The sequence below is a fragment of the Lontra canadensis genome, unplaced genomic scaffold (assembly GCF_010015895.1).
Source record: "Lontra canadensis isolate GAN:19392208 unplaced genomic scaffold, GSC_riverotter_1.0 scaffold66, whole genome shotgun sequence".
In the NCBI taxonomy this organism is placed as follows: Eukaryota; Metazoa; Chordata; class Mammalia; order Carnivora; family Mustelidae; genus Lontra; species Lontra canadensis.
In genome coordinates, this window is record NW_022631060.1 from 3,795,672 (window position 1) to 3,814,474 (window position 18,803).

General features: G+C 49.2%; 1 protein-coding gene across 8 annotated transcripts in view; it reads left to right on the forward strand.

Annotated features, from left to right (window-relative positions):
• Positions 1 to 4,875: 4,875 nt before the first annotated feature.
• MARK2 (microtubule affinity regulating kinase 2) overlaps positions 4,876 to 18,803 on the forward strand; it is a 57,238-nt gene continuing 43,310 nt past the window's right edge. For 3 of the 8 annotated variants that reach the window (XM_032879312.1, XM_032879316.1, XM_032879313.1), the window contains exon 1: positions 4,877 to 5,340. In XM_032879312.1, the coding sequence (XP_032735203.1) occupies positions 5,287 to 5,340 (54 nt within the window). In that variant the 5' untranslated portion in view covers positions 4,877 to 5,286. Of the gene's footprint in view, positions 5,341 to 18,803 lie in introns of all 8 variants that reach the window. The other 5 variants (XM_032879315.1, XM_032879317.1, XM_032879319.1 and 2 more) reach the window with 3 other exon arrangements.

The following is an 18,803-nucleotide window of genomic DNA, read 5'->3' on the forward strand; positions in this document are numbered from 1 at the left end:
TGTCCTCACTTGGAGGAAGGGACTGGGGAGGGCTGTGGGGCCCCTTTTAGGAGGGCACCAACCCCATTCTGCCCAGTAGGTCATGCTCAAACCTCACAACCTCATCACCTCCCAAGGCCATCACCATCACCTTGGCGGTTAGGATTACAACATAGGAATCCTGATTGGGGTGGGGGGGGGCACAGACATTCAGATGATACCATTATAGATGACCCCATAGACAGCAGCCAGTCCAGCTCCCCCTCACCATACAGACAAGGAGCCTGAGACCTCAAAGGGGGAAGGGAGTTGCCTAATGGCTCACGTGATCCATTAGCAACAGAGCTGCAACCAGAATGGGCTCTCTTACTTCTAGTCCCGTGTTGTTCTCCAGGGAAGTGGGGAGGTTACGGCAGAGAGAATTAAAAGGAGACTCAGGGAGGCTGGTTAGATGATGCCTTATAATAACAGCATCCCACACAATGCGTCGGCCGTCCACTGGGCTCTGTCTAAGCACGTTTCCTATACTAACTCATATCCTCACCCATCAACCTCATGAAGTAGGTACTTTTATTCTCCCCATTGAAAAGATGGGAAAATTAAGGTAGAGAGAGATTAGGAGGCTTGCCTAAGATGACAGAAGTACTAAGAAGCCCCTCTGGCGAGGACACCTGAACTTGACTCCTCTAGTCCCACAACAGTTCCGCAACAGGGAAAGTGAGCTTCTCTACCCTTTGACTTCCTTATGAATAAGCTGGGGGAAATAACCCTGCCTCCTGCTCATCCTGACTGAGATAGCGTCCACAGGGTACCCAGCTCTCAATGCGTGTTAGCAAAACCAAGAAAGAAAGGGGAATGCGAAGGGTAGGGCCAGCCCTGGGGGCGGTTGGGCAGGGGCACTGATAACGAACATTCTAGTCCAGGAGTGCTCAGATGGGCATTTGGTTCTCACACTCCAACATCTCTGAAATGCTCCGACTTCAGTGTAGCGTCTGGGCGTGGTGATAAAATGCATGATGGAAATTTAGAGACACCAAGAAAAATAGGATAATGCTCTGCAAGATGGGAGTGTCTGTGACGAGTCAGAGGGCATCCATGGGTCTTGCCTCACCGCAGACATTGGACTCTTGAGCAGAGAGTAATTCTGGTCCCTGCCTCCCAGCGCGGAGAGTGGCCTGCCGGGAATGAGTGTGCTCTGGCTCCGGTGTTTGGGAGGAGAAAGATGAAGGGTCTTATTTCAGAGCAATGAGAACAAGGATGTCTTCCATTTGAGCACCCCTCCCTCCCCTTGACTTCTTTCCTCACTGTCCACTGACCCACTGCCCAGTGGGAGCGCTACCCTAACCCCTTTGTGCCCACTGGGGCTGGGAATCCCACAACCCCTGCCTTCCCTGATTCCAGAGGGCTTCATGACTTCTCTGGAACCCTGGTCCTGTTGGTCGGTTTCTACCTGGTCTGAGGCCTGTGGTAGATGTCTTTTTTTGTGTTTGTTTTGTTTTGGTCAGGTTAGAAAACTTGGAAGTACCCTTAATTCCTCTCTCACACACCCCCTAAGCCAATCCATCCAGAAATCCCAACAACCCTACCTTCCAGATACATCCCAAAGCCAACCACTTCTCACTTCCGTCCACTGCTGCTGTTCCTCTCCAAGCCACTGTTAACTCATCCCTGAATTATCCTAAAAGTCTCCTTCTTGGTCTCCAGGCTTCTTCTGCACCTGCCCTTCTGCTTTACCCTCTTCTCGACTCAGCAGATGGTCTGATCATGTCCCCGCAGCAGCTCCGCATCCATGCCAAGGAAAAGCCAGAGCTTGGTCCACCAGGCCAGACTCCATGACGTCTTTCTGCTCTCTTCTCCTACTATGCACTCCCTCTCTACTCCAGTCCCAGTGGCCTTCTTGTTCTCTTGCCTCAGGGCCTTTGCACTGGCCTTCCCTTCTGCCTAGAATTCTCTTCCCCCAGATACCCACAGATACTCACTCCCTCACCTCTTGTAAGTGTCTAGTGTCACCTTCTGGGGGAGGCCAACATTGACGACTTTAATAACGCAACTCATACTCTCCCCACTCACCCCTGCAATCCTGATCATCCTTAGCTGACCATTTTTATTTCCCATAGCCCTTAATCCTTACTGTTATGCTTGGTGTCTGTCTTCCTGTAATTGAGATTTAAATTCCCTAAGGGCAGAGATCTTTGTCTATTTTGTTCATTGACCTACTTGAGGAACCTAGAACAATGTCTGGAACATAGTAGGGGTGCCATAGAGATTCGTGAATGGATGAGTTTGCAGATTGAAGAGGGGTAGCTGTGTGGCAATAACTAATCTTTGAGGGGAACTAGATAAGTTAGGGGATTTGAGAAAGTGACATTTGAATTGAATCTTGAAGTCCATCTGGGAGCCCACGGTGGCACAGAACACCGTGAGAGAGCTTGGTGGCCGGGCAGGAACTTGCAGGGGGTGTCAACCAGTGATACCAAGCAAGGTTAAGTTGAGGCTAGACTGTGCAAAGCTTTGAATGCAAGCTAACACATTTCTTGCCACCGGGACCGGCTCCCAAATTTGTGGGGCCCAGTGCAAAATGGAAATGCAGGGCCCCCTTGGTAAAATTTCAAGAGGGTGACAGCAGAGTATTAAATCAAACTCAAGGCCCTTCTAAGAGTAGCAGTCTGTGGGACCGCGTGGTTTCCAGGCCCAGGAAGCCAGCTCTGCCAATCTCACATGGGAGCTGGTGAGAGCCTTCCAGTAGGGCAGAGATGTCATTGGAGCTGGATTTTAGGCAAATTATTCTGGCACATCTGGTGGGATTAGCTTGGAGGGAGTCTGGGCACGGAGACCAGTTGGGCAGCCTTGTGAGGAAGAGGAGGGGATGGGTGAAGTAGGGGTGGGCGCTCAGAGACAGAAGGCAGGGGTGAGAACTGGAGTGAGTTAGAAGCATGGAGGAGGTAGAGTTTGCTTAGACAAGAACATGGCCAGAAAGACCCCAGGGCACCCTCCTTTGGTCTTGAAACCCTTTCCCCCTTTTCCCTACTTTCCAGACCCAAGCCTGGGAGTGGTATGGGGCACAGGAATCAGCGGTGTGTCTCCCTTTGGCCACCAGAGGGCAGATGATTCTCGTGGATTTTCCCGATGAATTTGGGGTGGGGGGTATTGGACTATCCTCCCGCCTCACCTCTTCCTCTTTTTCCCTCACACCTCCTTCTGTGCTCCTTCTTCCTCAATGACGGGGCGCCTGACTGGACCCAGAATGGTCCATGAGGAGGTGTCCTGGAGCACCGTAGGTGGCACCTGTTGCCTTAGAAAGTACTCCATATGCTGTTTGTTGCATCTGTCCAGCTGCCTATTTCTCCGCGTGACTTGGCCAAGGGCTCTGCTCAAGATGGGAGTTGAAAGTCAAGTGTCAGAGGTCCATCTAGCACCTTTCCCCATAATTCCTGGGACCTCTCTCCCCCTGTACCTTTGGGGACTTGCTGCTTGAGCCTGGTCTCGGGCTCCTGTGGGGACTCTGGCTTCTGGCCACCTTAAACTGCTGTTGAGCCCTGGGGTGGGGGTGGGGCAAGTTCCCACAGGTCCAGGGTACAATGGGTGGGGGGCAGCTCAGAGCTGGAGGAATGAAACCATCCTACTGCCTTGCCCTGGTGAGACAGACTAGGGGGAAGTGAAGAGTGAACTTCCTGTTGGAGGTGGGGGCTCTCAAAAGATAGGAGACCTCACTTTATTGATGAAACTGAAGTCCAGGAAAGGAAGGGAACTTCTCCATCCTGAGGAATCCTCATTTTCAACCAGTTTCTTTTTTTGTGAGTTTTCTGGTCTTAGAAGGGATAAATGAAAAATGAATTAAGATGCGATTGTCTCCTCTGCCTTACCTTACAGGGGTATTTTAAAAGGTAACCGGCGTGACTCAGTATTACCATAGTGCAATGTCGTTTTTGCTATTTTGAACAGTTTTAAAAAAGAGGTAAGTGGAATTCAAAGACATTATTTGGAATGTCATCCCTGAAACAAAGGCATGAATTCTCTTAATGTAAGGACGTCAAGAAGCCTGAACTCAGAGATGTTATGTAATCTTTCCAAGATCACGTCGTATTTTTCATTCCACCAAGCTGGGGCTGGAATGATGGGCTGGGGGAGACAAGGACGCTGACCTGGTGCCCGTCCCGGACCTTAGGGGACACTGCGGACTAGATGTGGGGTGTATGGATAAACAGAAGCCCAGATAGACGATGGCAGGTGAAGACTGCTAGGTAGGTCATAACGCTGCACTTGACAAGTGACACACATGTTGATAGGCTGGATGATAAAGGAGACGGATTTTATGAGGGACTGGCAGACTGATGAGCAGACACGCAGACAGGGAAGTTGCTTTAGAACCAAAGGATGCCAATCGTTGGGATGCTAACAGCCTTATTTTCTATTTAGTCAAATAATAACGTGCGCAGGTGATCCGCGCTCCGGGTTGGAGGTTTGAAAAGGCCCGGAAACTGACGGAAAGAAACGAAGAGTCAGGCTCTGGGCACTACCCGAGGGAACTCGGGGTTCGCAGGGCCTCGGGTGTTGCCGGAAATGGCCGACGACTGCCGTGAGCTGCGGGGCGGGACGGGGGCGTGGTCGGCTCGCTGCACGCGGCGCCACTTCGGGTGTTTCCGGAAACCGCAGCGAGCCTGCCTGAAGTGGGCGGGGAAAGGCCTATGGGCGTGGCTGGAGTCTCCCGAGTGGCTTCGTGGGTTTCCGTAAACAGAGCCGAAGCTTGGGCTTCGGAATCGAGGCGGCGCGCGCGTCCCCGGGGGTTACCTTCTTCGGGTGTTTCCGGAATTCACCCGTAGCCCGCGGCCGAGAGGAGGAGGCGCGCCCCCCTCCCGTTCCTCGCCGCTTCGGATGTTTCCGGCTGCTGCCGGCGGAAAGAGCCGAGGGCCGGCGGTGGTGGCGGCCATGTTGGGAGCAGCAGGTCCGGCGGCGGCTGCCTGTGTGCCGGGCGCGGAGCAGTGCCGCTGAGGGCAGGGGAGGAGCGAGGCAGGCGGCCGGCTGCGGCGGCAGAGAGTAGGCGGAGCGGCGCGGCCCGGCCGAAAGGCGGCACAGCCCAGCCGGGGGTCGGGGGGGTGCGGTCCGGAGCCGCTCGGAGCCGGCGCGGCCTAGCCCGAGCGGCGCATCCCCGGGCTGGCGTGAGCGGCTGCCCGGCCTCCCCGCACCCCCGGCCGGGGCCCATGCGGCGGGTGCCCCTGCTGTGAGAAGCCCCGCCCGGCCGGGCTCCGCGCCTTCCCTTCCCTCCCTTCCTCCAAGCTTCTCGGTTCCCTCCCCTGAGATACCGGCGCCATGTCCAGCGCCCGGACCCCCCTACCCACGCTGAACGAGAGGGACACGGAGCAGGTAAGGAGCCCCGAGGGCTCCCCGAATTCTCTGGCTGGGCCCCTGCACCTTGCAGAGCCTCCTCCCTCCTCTGCTCTCCTCGTGTCCCTGCTGCCACCCTGCAAGCCTCGGCTGCCCTGTCATCTGGCTCTCGGCCTCGCACATCCCCCTCTGAGTCCTGTCCTGGGACCCACCTCGTCCTGACTCCAAGCTGCACACTTGCTCTTTTCTGCTGACCCCCCCTCCCCTCACCGCCCTCCTGCGCTCTTCCGTGTTACCTCCCTAGCTTTCCCTTCTCTTCCCTTTTTCTCTCAGGGGCCTTTCTGGTCTTCCTCCACCCACGCTTAAAGCCGCCACCCTCCCGCTCTCGAAGAGCACCCCGCGATTTGCCCCAGATCGTCGTCCACCCCTTCCTCCATCTCTCTAGTCTTGCTTCTCCTCCTCCCGCACCGGTTCTCCCAGTCCCTGCTTATCACCCTCAGGGTCCCTGCCCCGGAGTGTTCTCGATCCCTGTCCTCTTCCAGTTCCCCAGCCTTCCCCCCCTTCCTTCTCCAAATTGTGCTCTCCCTCATGCTTGCACCCACCAGCTCCACCCTCATCACCTTTCCAAATGGTTCGCCTACTCTTTGCTCATCACTTTCCCTTCTTTTCTCCAGGAGCTCCCTGGTGCCTCGCGCTGGCATTTGTTGCTTCCGTGTTTCCCAGACTGCTGTCATGCGCATAGTTTTCCCACAGGTTGTCTTTGGGGTTCCAGTCCGAGGGTTCCCTTCAGAGCCTGGATCCCTCGGGTTCTGTTCCCCCAGGTTTGCTTTAAGTCTCCGGGCTTCCTGTTTTCTCCCCCAGCGCTTTACCGACCTGCTCCCTGGACGCTCCCTGCCGAGGGACAGCATTCTCTCAGCCCCACTCTGCCAGTACAACCTGTTGCTGAGTCCTTTCCCTGGCCACGCTCCCTCACCATCCTTGCCCTTCTGCCTTCTCACACTGCCACCAAACCATGATGCCTTCCTGTGTCTTCACTCCTGGTTCTGTCACTTTTCAGTTTCTTCTTCCTTGCTTGACGCCTTCCGGTTTCTCTACCCTCACCCGGTCTTCCTTGCTCTACCTTTTACCCAGCGTTGCCTTTCATCTCCGGATTAGTCTCTTGCCTTCTTCACATCATATTTCTTGGCCCCACACATGCCCCCGTCCCGTCCCTTCTGATTGGCTTGTGTTTGTAACTCCCGGGGCAGGCACTCAGTATACTAGTTTCTTGAGCTACGCTGCCCCCCCCCCGTGCCCCCCCCCCGGCCCGCCCCCGTCCTGGCAATCACTGCTATCATCTGTCACCCAAGCTTTAGTGTTTTCTGTGTCACCTCACCTGTGAGCTCAGAGGCATCCACTTTCCACTCCTCCCCTTTCTTTCACCCCATCCCTTGCTGACTGCTAACTGCTCTGGGGAGAGTCCCCTGCCTCCTTCTCACCCTTGTCGGTGGAGAACTTTACTAGGCCCAGAAAAACTTGACTTGAAAAAGGAGCTCTTCTCCCCTGGGGCTGCAGCTGCCTTTCTGCATCCTCTCCCTTACGACATCCTTTATGTTTTCCTCTTGTTACGCTCTTTCTCCGTAGCTCGGTAGAGTGTTGTTCTATTTTCTTGCGTGTTCACATCCTTCCCTGGAAAATCTGCCCTCGTTGCGCTTTCCTGCGTTTTTCTCTTGTGTCCCCCCTCCCTCGATCTGTCACCTGGGCAGTAAGGAACTCAGGAGGAGTTCTGGCCCGAGTTTTTCTCTGCACCGGTTGACCCTTTTGTTGCTGATGGACTCATTGCTTCTGGGGGTGAAACGAGTTGAGAGGGAGGCCCGGTGGATTTCTGTTTCATCACTGGGTTTTGCAACTGGCTGTGCATGGGACTGAGGTCTTTGGAAACCGGAGTGTGGTCTGTGTCTCCCAGCCTCGCCCTCGTTTGCCAGCTGTTAGTCTCCTTGCTGAGAACCGCTTTTTCTAGGCCCTCCTGAGGTGGCCTGTTCCATTCCTTTTCCTATCACCACCTTTGTCTTAGCAGGTAAACCCTGCTAAACCGGAGAACTTTCCCAGACTGTTGATTACGAGCTGGTAGGAGGAGGCCAAGTGACTGACTGACACCCTCAGGCATGTGGGGAGTGGCGGTGCCGTGCCTGCTCTCTGGCCGAGGCTGTGGGGCGGCACTGTGTTCAGCAAAGTAGAGTACAGACTGCCTCAATGTGGTTTCTTTGTGCTGTTTACTAAATGTAAATGTATTCTCGCCATGGTCTTTTTCTTATGATGTGTGCATTGATTTCCTCTCTTCCCTACATGGCTCGCAGACTGCTGAGCGCGTAGTAGGAAGTCGGTGCACCCCCATTGATTTTGTGAGTGCAGTAATCGGGGGAACCATTTGGGAATGCAGGCTGCTCTTTGATGACGGAGTCTGGAGCAGTGGCTGCACTTTGTCATCCTGTTCCAAATTTACTAATTACTCATCCCGTTTGCACTTTATGGACTAAGGTTCCCCCAGCCGCTTCACCGCTTCTCCTGGCGTTCTCAAGGTGGCCGATGATGCTGTCTACTTGACGTTAAGTCTCGTCCCAGTAAAAGCACAGCCTTTGGAAAAGCTTGGATACACCTACCCCAGGCAGATGCCTATATTTTTCAAAACAAGGAAAAAGACAAGTAGCAGCCCTCCTGGTCATGAGGCCAGGGATGCCAGAAGCATTGGCCTCCTTTAGAGTAGATGGTGCCACCAGGTAAAAAGCAAGAAAGCCTCTGGTCCTGTTGTGATTCCGGTCCCGGAAGTTCAGTCGTTGCAGTAAGCCATAATGTTGTAAAGTAAAAAGCGAGGAATTTGGCTGGGCTGATTGCTTCCCCACAAAGATGCTCTATCGCTGTATTTAGGTTTAAATTACTTACACTGGTTTCACCAGGAAGTAGGTAAACAGACTCTCCTGGTTGTCTTCAAGCTCCCACCCCTTTTTGCTCTTCCTCTCCCCTTTTCTTTATTAAAACATGGGGCTGATGAGTAGCTGTTTCCAGGAGCTCTTTGATCACATCTGAATTAAACACACATCACACACACACACACACACACAGAGAAAATGTGGAAGCATAAAAATAAACCTTGTGTTGCAGGGAGAGTGCCTCTTTGCTGTCGACTCTGCTTCTCGCAGGGAAAGTGGGAGATAAAAGAAAGTCAAGCCCCGTCGTCGCCGAGATGGTTTTTTGACACCTGGTTGCAGATGTGCTTTCTCTCAGCCATAAACTCTTCTTTCATTTGCAGAAGGAGGGTTGTGACCTGGGGCTGGTAGTTTTGATTCTCAGTCTGCGAGCAGAGCCTTCTGTCCACTTCTTTTCCAAATGGCTCTGCTGGCCCGGAGGCTTGGCTGTGGTGAAAGCAATCAGCAAGATGACTGTTTGTCTTCCAGCCGGGGCAGCAGTCATGGGCCAGTGTGGGGGGGTCCAGCTTCCAGAGTTCTCCTGCTGCTGGCCAGAGCTTCCGGTAGCTACACCTGGTAGAGGGCCTGCTGGCTTCAGACCTGCCCCACCCCTGGGCCTCAGGAACCAGGAGGGAGGCCTTCTGACAGAAAGCAGGAACCTTTCACTACCAGCCCCGCTTCGGCCGCAGTGGGCAAGGGAGGGGGCCGCTGTCATTCTGCTGGGGAGCGAGCGGTGGTGTTTATTCTTTTGGGTGGTTCTAGAAAGAGGAGTGTGGAAGTCTGGCTGAAGCGAGCAAACCTAACTCAAAGAATCCTGTAAAGAACAACTGAGCCACTCCAGACACACATCCCTCGGATGCCAGTGTTGATTCTGGCTGAACATTGCATTGAATAATTCGGTTTTAGCGTCGACTCTAGCAGAGAGCTGGGTTGGCTCTCATTTCCCTGACGTGTCCTGGGGGCTGTGCGGCACTGTGCTCCGGGTGCAGACTCTGACTTCTGCCCTCTGACTCTGGCCAAGGGCTCCTTAGTGGCGCTACCATCTGGTCAGAGGTGTGGGTGGATGACATTCTCACTTCCTGCATGGCCCTAGAAATTAGAATGAGGCCTTGTAAGAGCAAGGGCTGTAGGAGTTGGGAGCTCGAAGAGCTGCTCACCGTACCATAATCTTTGAACCCAGTAAAGGTAACCACCGAGTGAATTGTAATAATTTCTCTAATCTGTGGACTTTGAGAAGTAGCTAAACAGATGGATACAAGAGAGTCATTGAAACTTGGCCTGCTTTAGATTAACATCAAGTTTGCACAGGGAATGGCTGCACCTTTCAGATGGTGACCAGAGATTGGGCCTAAGATTCTTTTCACTGTCAGTGTCTTAGCTGGTGCCAGTGAGATGGGAAAAAATTGAGAATATGCCCGAGAGGTTTGCATGGTTAGAGCTCTTGGAAGGCAAAAACTTCTCCAACTGTACACTTTCCCCTTTGGACAGAAAAACCCAGTTCTCGGTGGGCATTTGACCAGGACTAACCCATTCCTCCATGAACTCTTTCCCATTGCGCACTTAGCCACCTGGCTGGCCTTTCTCTTCTCCCAGGAGCGTCCATGACTTTCCTACATATGTATTATGTCGACTGGAATGAATATTTTATGCCTAGAGTGCAGCCAAGCCTCAGACTTTGCGGCCCATTATCGACAAGCGGGGTGGGGGCTGGGCGCCACCTTTGGCCCCATGGTAACTCTGCTAAATGGACTCTCCACCACCCCACCTCCCCCCAGCAGCACTTTGAAGCCTATTAATGGATCGGGATGAAGTAACCTCAGCAGATGGAAAGGGCAGGGAGGGTGGTTGTCCTTCCTTCTCCAAGACTGCCTGATGAGGCTTTCCTGCAGTAAGCAGGTCCCGCCCCAGCCCCCCCCCGCTGCCTGGTTAAGCTGTAGACTGGCTCCAGGGCCGCCTCCGTGAGAGGAGATGGAGAAAGGGTTTGATTCTGTCAGAGCCGGTGGTGCTGCCAGGTTTGCCACTTGCCTAGCAAAGCAGAAACCGAGAGTGATGGGGAAAGGGTGGGTGGAGTTTGAAACCTAGGCTTCCTCCTCCAGCGGAAGTTCAGCAAAGTGACAAACCAGATAGGTGGCTGGGTTTCCTTCTCTTGATGGGAGATGCCAGCATTTGTACCTTTTTGCACTTCTAGCTTGGATTCTCCAGGCTTTCTCACAGCCTTCATCAAACACGAGTGAGTCACTGCAGTGTTATCTGTGCATTTTCCCCTTCTGTCTCAGCAGAGGGAAGAGTAAGCCTTTACAAACTTTGTGGGGGAGGAAACCACCCATTTCCACTTCTGGCATGGGAAGAGGCCATCTCTCCCGACGTTAACTCTGAAAGCTCTAGCTCTTGGAGCAGAATGTCGCCATCCCACCACAGCCCTTTTGGTGTTGGCCGCCGCTAAGTGCCATTGCTGTCTTTTGGGCTGTCAGGGTGCATCTGATTCTGAGACCACACCAGGAGAGAACCTGGCCTCTTGGTTTCCACTGATCCTCCACTGAAAGAGGGATCCCAGCGGCGCCTGGGTGGCTCAGTGGGTTAAGTGCCTGCCTTCGGCTCGGGTCATGATCTCAGGGTCCTGGGATCGAGTCCACATCGGGCTCTCTGCTCAGCAGGGAGCCTGCTTCCCCCTCTGTCTCTGCCTGCCTCTCTGCCTACCTGTGATCTCTCTCTCAAATAAATAAAATCTTTATTAAAAAAAAAAAAAAAGAAAGAAAGAAAGAGGGATCCCAGTTCTTTCTCTTGCCTACTAGCCCTGCTCGGGACTTTAGGGGCTAGAAATAAGCCAGATCCCTTCACCTCTCTGTCTGCTTTTGCTAGAGGGTTTGAAGTTTCCTGGTCCCTAGACACTCTTTCTCCCTACTTCCATGTATCCCTACATTTACCAGTAGAAAATGAGGGCAGAAACAAATGCATTTCCTTTTGCTCCTCAGACGGTTAGTGTTAGGCTTATGAAGCCAGGTAGGCACAGGTTTGGTAGGTGAGGGCAAGGTAGACACTGTATTGATGGCTGCTTGAGTCCGGAGGGACAGCAGATAGGAGGGGAGAGGAAGTGGGGGTAGGGGGAGAGGAGAAAAGGAGGGGTGTGTTCAATGATTGGCTCCCAGCCACCTTTTTCTTTTTAACATAAGGAAGGCGGAGCAGACCTGAGGCTTCTCTGTAGAACCAGTCAAGCTGGTTTTGAGCAGCCTCGGCCTATTTTCTTGTGTGCTCTTTGGGAAGTTGGCAATAGAAAGGTCTGCCTCCTCGGGGGCTCTGCTCATTGATATATGAGTTTGGATGAGATCTGTAAACATCCCCATCCTCTCCCAATACTGAACGGGTCTCTGAGCCGGGTGTCTCTACACGAGCAGGCTCTCTCTACAGCCAGGGATGCTCAGGGCAACCTTGTCTTACACACCTTTCACCGGACACTCTAAGATACTATTTCTGTTCTTGGCCCCCCGCCCCCCTTCCCACCGCTGGTCATGGCTTGGCAGAAGGCTCCAGCCTGGCCCGGGAGAAGGCACTGGGTTTTTGGTTTGGGATGGGAACTGACTCCTGGCTGTTGTGATCTGCTCGCTAAATCCAGTAAGACACCCCCCCACCCCCGCACCTTTCGGCTTGATGTGATGGGACTATCTGTCTGTCTGCCTGTTGGGGAAGAAAAAGGAGAGAAAACTTTTTGGTCTTTGGCAGTTCAGCAGGTACTCAGCCGTGGGGACAGCGAGCCCGTGGCCGGCCTGTACCTGTGAAAGGTGGGAGTCATCAGTCACCGTGTGCTGGCACTTCCTGAACGGCGGCCGGGAAGTCTTCCTCCGGGAAAAGACGGGATTCTAAGGCATCTGTGCCCATCAGCGCTACTAATACAGCAGGATTGTTTTCCCAGTCCCCCACTAAACGGAAAACTCCCGCATCTGAAAGTTCGCTGATTAATGAGTGAAACCACCTGCAAACATCGTTCCTGCCCTTGCCCTTGGGGGCGGGCTGCTCCTGTCGATACTACAATGATGTACTCATTGCTTCTCCTGAGCACCATTTCGGTGAAGGTTTTGTTTTGGTTACGGATACCCTGTATGGAGGGTGGCCCTTTTCCTCTACCTTCTTCAGATCCGAGGTTCTGCCGGCCTTCCCCTACCCCCGCCCCGTCACCTCCCCGCCTCCCCACCACAGATGGGCATCATCTGAGTGACTTTGCATGTGTGTTGGATGCACTTGTGGCTTGTTGCTTTGTTTTTGCCCACAAGACTTTGAATTACTGGTTCTCTAGTCACAGGAAGTGGGGCCCCTTAGGCCTGCTTGGTCTAGCAATAGCATTCTAATTGAGTTGAGCTTATGGCAGAGTTGCAACGAGATCCCAGCACTTGGAGACTTCCCATAAGTGGTGCGTTGTGATTACAGCAGGTTCTCCAAATTCCATACCCTGGACTGGAGTCTTGGTCAGTCTCTACTATGACCTCGGGCTTACTTAATTGCTCCAGGCCTGTCTGCTCATCTGTAAAAACGGGGTAATGATAGTACCTATCTTGTAGGTGTATAGTTACTGGGAGCATTAAAAGGGGTGGTGAATATAAGGCACTTAGAATAATGGCTGGCAGGACATCGTAATCATTGTCATCACCGTTCTAGTGAAGCAACTCAGTGGGTTTTTCTGAGCACCACACAGCTCCGGGTTAGTGTATGTTGGAATTTCTCTGAATTGATTAAAAGAATCTTGGTTTCTTTTAGTCATTAGGGTCCCTTAGGAGCTGTTTCCAGCATTTTTTTTTTTTTTTTAATTTGTTTGTTTTGGTCACCTGGGTGGCTTGGTTGAGCATCTACTTTTGGTTCAGGTCATGATCCCAGGGTCATGGGGTCTGCCACCATCAGGCTTTTTGCTCAGCGGGGAGCCTGCTTCTCTCTCTCCCTCTGCATCTCCCCCTGCTTGTGTTCTCCAACTCTGTCTCTCAAATGAGTAAAATCTTTTAAAAATTTGCTTATTTTAGGGTTTTTTTGGTCTTTTTTGTTTTGATTTTTGTGGGTGTTTTGTGTGTGTGTGTGTGTGTGTGTGTGTTTAAGATTTTATTTATTTATTTGACATAGAGAGAGATCACAAGTATGCAGAGGGGCAGGCAGGGGCGGGGGGTGGGGAAGCAGACTCCCCACTGATCAGAGAGCCCGATGCAGGGCTGGATCCCAGGACCCTGAGATCATGACCTGAGCCTAAGGCAGAGGCTTAACCCACTGTGTCACCCAGGTGCCCCTTGTTTTTTATTTTTGAGCCAACCCCCTATCTGAATAGAAATGCTGTTGGAGAGGTTTAGATACTATTGAGATCACTTTAAAAAATGGAGATGACTTTTTTTTACAGGATATCAGTATTGGGTGATTTTATCAATTTAAAAAAAAAAAAAAAGAAACACCCCAAAACGTTACCTTCTGCTTGCCCATATTTCGGTGTTGTGAGTGGTGGTGGTGGTGGTGGTGGTGTATGTACAGCCTCATCAGTGCCTGGAAGGCCAAGTCCAAAGTCACCAGAACATGGGTTTTTCTGAGTGTTGGGATCCGGGCATTACAAGAGGCCCGCTGAGCGAGGCCAGGGGATTTCTTTCACGTTCCTTTCTTCAAGTGCAGTATTTACCCTTTGGGAACAGGCGAAAGCTCCCTGTTTCTTTTAAAGACCACATGGGAACTTAGCAGCTAATGATTTTAGGTTCCTTTTTCACTAGCAAGGGGGCCTTCAGGGGCAGGTCCTTGTTATCTCTGCTGGGTTCTCTGAAGTGAGAAGAGAGCCTCCCCTTCGTGAGGCCTGGAAGGGTCTCGGCCATTACTCAGCGGCTTCTCCTAGGAGTTTGCGGACTTTGAATCTTGGGCTGAGATTTTGGTCTCAGTCGGTTCCTTGTTTATCTTCATCTCTCGAGCTTCTAGAGCCTGAATGCCTGGCCAGAACAGCAAGTAAGTTGCTTCCTTTTCTCACATTGCAACTGCCAAGGAGAAAGGTAACAGTGTCGCCTCAGAGCTCATCAGGGAATATTTCTTTCACTGTATTTTTGTCTTCCTTTTGACCCCTCTGCTGACTTCTCTCACTTCCTTTTTTTTTTTTTTTTTTTTTCTGTTTGGTTTCTTTGAACTCTGTTGCTTCATTATCACTGTCCACCTCGGGTTTTCATCTCCATGGCCCACTCTGCCTGACCTGTTTCTATGCCTCTTTTGTGGCCTGGCTCAGGAGAGGAATTCTGATAGTCTGAGAGCTCCTTCATGTATAGAATCCCAGAACCACCCAGTCCTTTCTCCTACTCGTCTGATTTCTATAAAGTTAAGGATTTGCTGCTTTAGAAAACATTTTCTTTTTATGTCTCTGGAGCCACCTTCTTTAGTAAAGCCGGGCTTGGCAATCTGACAACGTATTAGGGGCGGCATCCCAGTTTCCCTGGTGACCGGGTCTAAGTTAGTTCTCGGCTGTTTTCCCGTGGCCTGCCCGGAATGCTACAACATTGGACCCTGTCCTGAAAGAGATCTGAGGAGAGAGTTTTTAATTCTGGTAATGCAATATTGAATGTGGCCCCTGAGGTGTGATTTGAGGACCGTGGGGCTCCCTAAGACCCATTTGGTGGTACGTGAAATCAAAATGCGTTTCATCCCAACATTAATGCAGTATTTGCCTTTTTTCACTCTCGTTCTGTTGGTGTACAGTGGAGTTTTCCAGAGGCTGAATGATGTGTGCTGACATCATCACTCTGATTAATGAAATGTGTGCTTCTGTATTCTCGTGTTTTCTGGAACGTTTAAGGTAGTCCTTTAAGGTATAAATATGAAAGTTTCCAGTGATGAATTCAGTTTGTTCTTAGTACTTCTACTATTACCAGCTGTCTTCAGTTGTGCCTGCTGTAATCCCTGTAAACCTCATTATTGTCCTATAAATCATTATTTTGAAATGCCAGCATTTTCCTGGCACCTTCGAGGAAACAACAAGAAGTAAGTACAACTTGCAAAACTTACTTGTAAAAGCTTCGGGGGAAAGGCTAGAGTATTAAAACAGGAAAATTTATCCTATTTCTCTTATATTTAAGGATGGATTGTTGGCTTTTAAAAAGGGAGATTAGAAGATTTGCAGTCTCTCTGTACTGAAACGGACACATCAACAAGTGAATTGGAGGAATCTGAAGAACCTAGACAGGATTGTAAATAAGAAATGAAAAGTTATTAAAGGAGATGATATTATAAAGAAAGCTGTCTTCTCAGCAGTATAGATGTTAACAATGTACTTTATCAGGTCTTACGCAACAGAACACGTCTGTGTAGTATTACAGTGCCGGTTAAGTTGCAACATCGTGTCAAGACCAATCATTCAAAGCTTAAAGAAAAAGGAATTTGAGTATTTTAAGTATACACACCATGAGCTCTTTAAAAGCCAGAATTTGCTCCAGCTTTCCAGCCTAGAAATGGAAAAAATCATTTTTCTTACCGGATAAGTTTTTGACATCGCTTTGGCTGGAAAAGCCTGCCCAGTAGCCGAGAGACTAATAAAGTCTTGAGCAGCGGGCATTGCTGACTGCCCACTGGCTGAAAAGTCAGTAAAAATCCAGGGCAGGGGCACTTCATGTGTTACTGTGACTCGTCGAATTAAGGATCTAGCTATGAAGACGGAGTTCATATCTTGTTTGCAGAATTGTGCTTTTGCCTTACCAATGTACAGATTTACAGATATGGCTCAACCTGTGTCCACACCAACTACGCCTCAGAGAATTTTGTTTTATGTGAACGCTCAGCAGCGAACGCAAGTAGTGATAAAATATGCAAGGGGCTGAATAACACTCTTGACTTTCACGGTTCATGCTTGAACAACTTTATTTCCATTTGCACGATTGGTGCAGAAGCAGTGACAGAAAATTGCTGGCGTCATAGCGTGAATCAAGGCAGTAAGTGGCACCGGATTCTACTAGTGGTGGTAGTTGGGGACTTCTTTCCTGCTCTGCGCTTATCGTTTAAAAAAAAAAAAAAAAAAAGCCATTTTTACTTAAGAATGTCTTAGATGAAGCACTTAAAATTACTAATTTTTATTAAATCTCAATCCTCTAATAGAAGTCTCTTTAATATTTTGAGTGATGAAATGCCAAGTGTCCTTGGAGCCTAGCTGCTGGATAGCGTGGTACAGTGACTGTCCCAAGAAAATGCACTAGTGTGTTGGAGCTGAACCAGCTGCATGGATCATCGTTTTTACTTGAAAGAACAACTGGTGGATAAACTCTAGTTATTCATACTTGAGTGTTTAGTGGACATTTTCTTGACGTTAAACGGAGTGAGTCTGTCACCGTTGCCAGTGATAACATCCAAGCTTTCAGGCGAAAATGAGACTTTTCAAAAACTTGTGTTTGTCAAAGAGCTCTTTGATGAGATCAGTGGTAAAATGAATGGAATGTGATTTTTCGATACCGTATGAAATGTCAGTATTTGGAAATTCTTTATAATTCAACGAAGGAATATTTCCCAGATTGTCAGTAGGTAAAAGAGCCACTCAAAAAGTACAAGATGACCAGTGGATTTTAACATAAAAGGACACAAAAAATTCATTGATAAATTTTCAGATTGCACATCGCAACTAGCTTTTACAAACTACTGCTTTTGAGTTTTGGTCTGGTGTCGAAGAAGATAAATTCTCAGTATTTGAAAGGCTGTTAAACATCGTTTTCCAACTACAGGTCTGTATGAAAGGAGATTCTCTCTATATCTTAAAACCAGAACAACAGATCGAAGCACATTGAATACAGAAGCAGATATAAGAAGTCGGCTCTCGTCCATTAAGCCAGACATTAAAGAGATGTACGACAATGTGAAACAATGCAATCTTTGCCATGAATTTAATTTTGTTTTAGAAAACACAAAAATGTAGGTTTTCCATATAAACATCTAGTGGGCTTAGTGTTTTGAGTGAATTAATGAAAATATTTTTTAAGTTACCATTTCAGTTTCTAACAAGGTAGCTATCGATAGCTGTAACCCCCATAAACAAAATATTTCTGCAGTCCTCAGTAATTAAGAGTATAGAGAGTTCTGGAGATCAAAACGTGAAAAAAACCTTTGTTTGTAGATAAAACTTGAGCTGATTGTCTGTCTTGGGTTGGTTACTTGCGATGACTTCATAAGGAGCCCTTGTTTACAGTTCCTGCTGCTATATCATCCTGTCTGGGCCCCAGAGACTTTGACCCAAGCTAACTTATTTCCTCCTTATAATACGGACAGCATTGGCCCCTTAAGGTTTTTCGTTGTTTTATCTGTGGCTTGTTGGTTTATTCCCCCTCCCTCTTTTTCCTTAAAGGTTTTTCTTTTCCCCATTTTCCCTTTCTCATTATTCTTTTTTAAGTTTTCCTCATTTTTTCCCCCTAGTTTTTTAGTGTGGGGTTTCTGGAGTTTTTGTCTGGTATTGTGTTTTGATTGAATTATGAGATAAGTTCATGGGGAGGACTTCCTTTGGTATGTGTGAAATTGTGGTTTGGCAAATACAGGTTTTTTTGGATGGTTTTTTTCTCTTGTTTTTTTTTTTTTGTTGTTGTTTTGTTTTGTTTTGCTTTGTTTTTCATTAAAATAAGTAACTCAAGGGGCGCCTGGGTGCCTCAGTTGGTTAAGCTTCTGACTTTTGGTTTCAGCTCAGGTTATGATCTCAGGGTTGTGAGATCAAGCCCCACATCGGCCTCCATGCTCAATGCAGAGTCGGCTTGAGATCCTTTCTCTTCCTCTCTGTCTGTGCATGCGCGTGCGCTCTCTCTCTCTCTCAAATAAATAAATAATTGGGGTTTTTTTAAAGTAACTCATGTTTCCATGCAGTGATTATGATTAAGTATTATGTTCTTTTAAATGGATGGATACATATTTAAGTCTTTTTTATTTCTAATATAGTAACTATTAATAGATATAGTCCATATAAACAAAAACTTTTGGGGGACTCCCATTATTTTTAATAGTTGCAAAGAATTTCTGAAACCAAAAAGTGTAAGAAGCACAGATGTAGACAAAACTTGGATTAATTCTCCCTGGCTTTGGTTGGTCAGTTTCTTGGTAATTTCATAAAAAACCATTTTGCAATTCCTAGCCCCTGTTTAGTCCTGGCTGTGCCTCAAAGAGGCACTTGCCGGCTTGGTTTGCTGTCACTCTAGCTGAGGAAACTGGTTCTCAGCAACCTGATCCAGGACTTTGACCAAAGTTGGCTCTTTTTCTTCTTCAGATACAGAGCATTGGCCTTGTGAGGTTTTTTTAAACCGGTAATTTTTATTTTTAAATTTTGAGATAATCTTAATTTAGAAAAGTTGCAAAACTAACCCAGAGACTTCCTATACATTCTTCACTCTGCGTCCCCTTGTGTTAACATCTTAGATAACCACAGAACGTGTATCAAAACAGAATTAACCTTGGTGTAATACTATTAACCACAGTACAGAACTTGTTCAGATTTCATCAGTTTTTCCACTGATGTGCTTTTTCTGTCCTAGGACCCACTCCAGGATCCCACATTGTGTTTTAATTATGTCTCCGTAGTCCACTCAGATCTGTGACCATTTCTTAGTCTTG